Source organism: Amphimedon queenslandica, unplaced genomic scaffold (genome assembly GCF_000090795.2).
Source record: "Amphimedon queenslandica unplaced genomic scaffold, v1.1 AMPQUscaffold_4679_Cont23343, whole genome shotgun sequence".
NCBI classification, from domain to species: Eukaryota; Metazoa; Porifera; class Demospongiae; order Haplosclerida; family Niphatidae; genus Amphimedon; species Amphimedon queenslandica.
The window spans coordinates 1-1,560 of record NW_003555010.1 but is presented as its reverse complement, the minus strand read 5'-3'; the positions used below and the strand labels follow the sequence as shown (position 1 = coordinate 1,560).

At 32.6% G+C, this 1,560-nt stretch overlaps 1 protein-coding gene across 1 annotated transcript; it reads right to left on the bottom strand.

Annotated features, from left to right (window-relative positions):
- Positions 1–82: 82 nt before the first annotated feature.
- Positions 83–1,554, bottom strand: LOC105316137 (uncharacterized). The gene is made up of 3 exons (XM_011410947.2): positions 1,503–1,554; positions 904–1,112; positions 83–401 (listed from the first exon to the last, which is right to left on the bottom strand). The coding sequence occupies exons 1-3, from the start codon at positions 1,533–1,535 to the stop codon at positions 248–250; spliced, it is 396 nt and encodes a 131-aa protein (XP_011409249.1). The 5' UTR covers positions 1,536–1,554; the 3' UTR covers positions 83–247.
- Positions 1,555–1,560: the final 6 nt, after the last annotated feature.

Below are 1,560 nucleotides of genomic sequence, written 5' to 3'. Positions count from 1 at the left end.
GCAACTTGAGAAATTCCCAAAAAATCCAATTTTGATCGGAATCAGCTCAAACTTTCAATGCAACATAAGTTGTCTTGTCAAATTTTGAGTACAATATGCCACAGTCTTTTTGGTAACCTTGATCTTATAGTTACATTATGTAAAACAAAAATAAATAAAATAGTTGCCCTAAATTGTATAAAATACATATACTTCCAGTCACTAGTTAAAAGATGTAGTATGTGCATAACAATAAGGTCACTAGTAGCTAGCTCCATTGTAAATTAATTTCTTCTCCTCTTATATATTTGATTGGAGTCTTATGAGGAACTTGTGGTTCATCACTTGCATCATCAGTTTCTCTGATCAGTGTGGTCGCATCGAGAAAGTGTGTAGCACTTTGATAATCTTTAACCTTTTGCCTAAAAAAATAATTAATGATTATTATAACTAGACGACTATATAAGGACTGAATCTAAAGCCTGGCTTATGATAATGACACTAGTATCAATTTGACTAGCATCAACTAGTATCAATTTGGGCAATTTGACACCTTTCGATGCATACTTCACTTTAAAATTAAAACCAATAGCAGAAAATTTTTATAGTTAATTTTAAATTAATTTAAATTTAAAATTTAATTTTCCGCTATAAAAATTTTATAGCGGAAAATTTTGGTGGGGATTAAACTTGGCGAATTTGGTGTTTTGATGGCCATTTGCCAAAATTAAAATCTGCCATTTTGAGCCATTATACGCATGCTCAATGGCCAATGGCACGTGGCCACAAATTCGCCAAATTAAAAACAGCCAATCACCAAAATTTAGCAATTCGCCAAAATTTTACCCATCCAAATTTACCTGCTATATGGTATCTCATATATCATTAGATTTTTGTTTTTTTACATGCATAAAATGCCTTTACCTGCTCCTGTGTCTGTCCTCGCTGTTTATTTGGATTAGCTTCATTGCCAGCCATTGAACAGGATCAGTGCTTGTCCGACCTGATGACACAGTGGTCTGTATGTTCCTTGACCCATCACTTGGTGCACCCACATCACAATTGTGCATGACAGTCAGTTCGTTGAGATGATCTCTCTGCTGCGATAACAATGGATCATGAAGACAAAGAGTCTATTGAAAGAAAAGGAAGATGAAAATTTTAAAATATTATTATTATTCGTGTACAACTAAAATCACCTTAAGACTAAGCCTTAAAAACCTTACAAACCTTAGCAATTATTAAACTGAGCATTATTGCAGTACTGTGCATGTACATGTACAACCATTATATAACAGTGAGCCCAATAATAATTTTTTCTTCTAGTACCATTATACAATGTACATTTAGCTGATATTTTGAATGGGTAATTGTTAGTAAATTTTTGGTGATTGATTATTGAATTTGAATGTGAACTGAGCGTATAAATATTTTTATACACATAATTTTTGAATATGAATGCCTATCAAAACTACAAATTTACAAATAATATCAGCTATACAGTACACATGGTTTATCATTACCTGTGCTCTTGCTGCAATGTAGTGTAGTCTCATTGGATTGTACTCCTCCACTGTAATA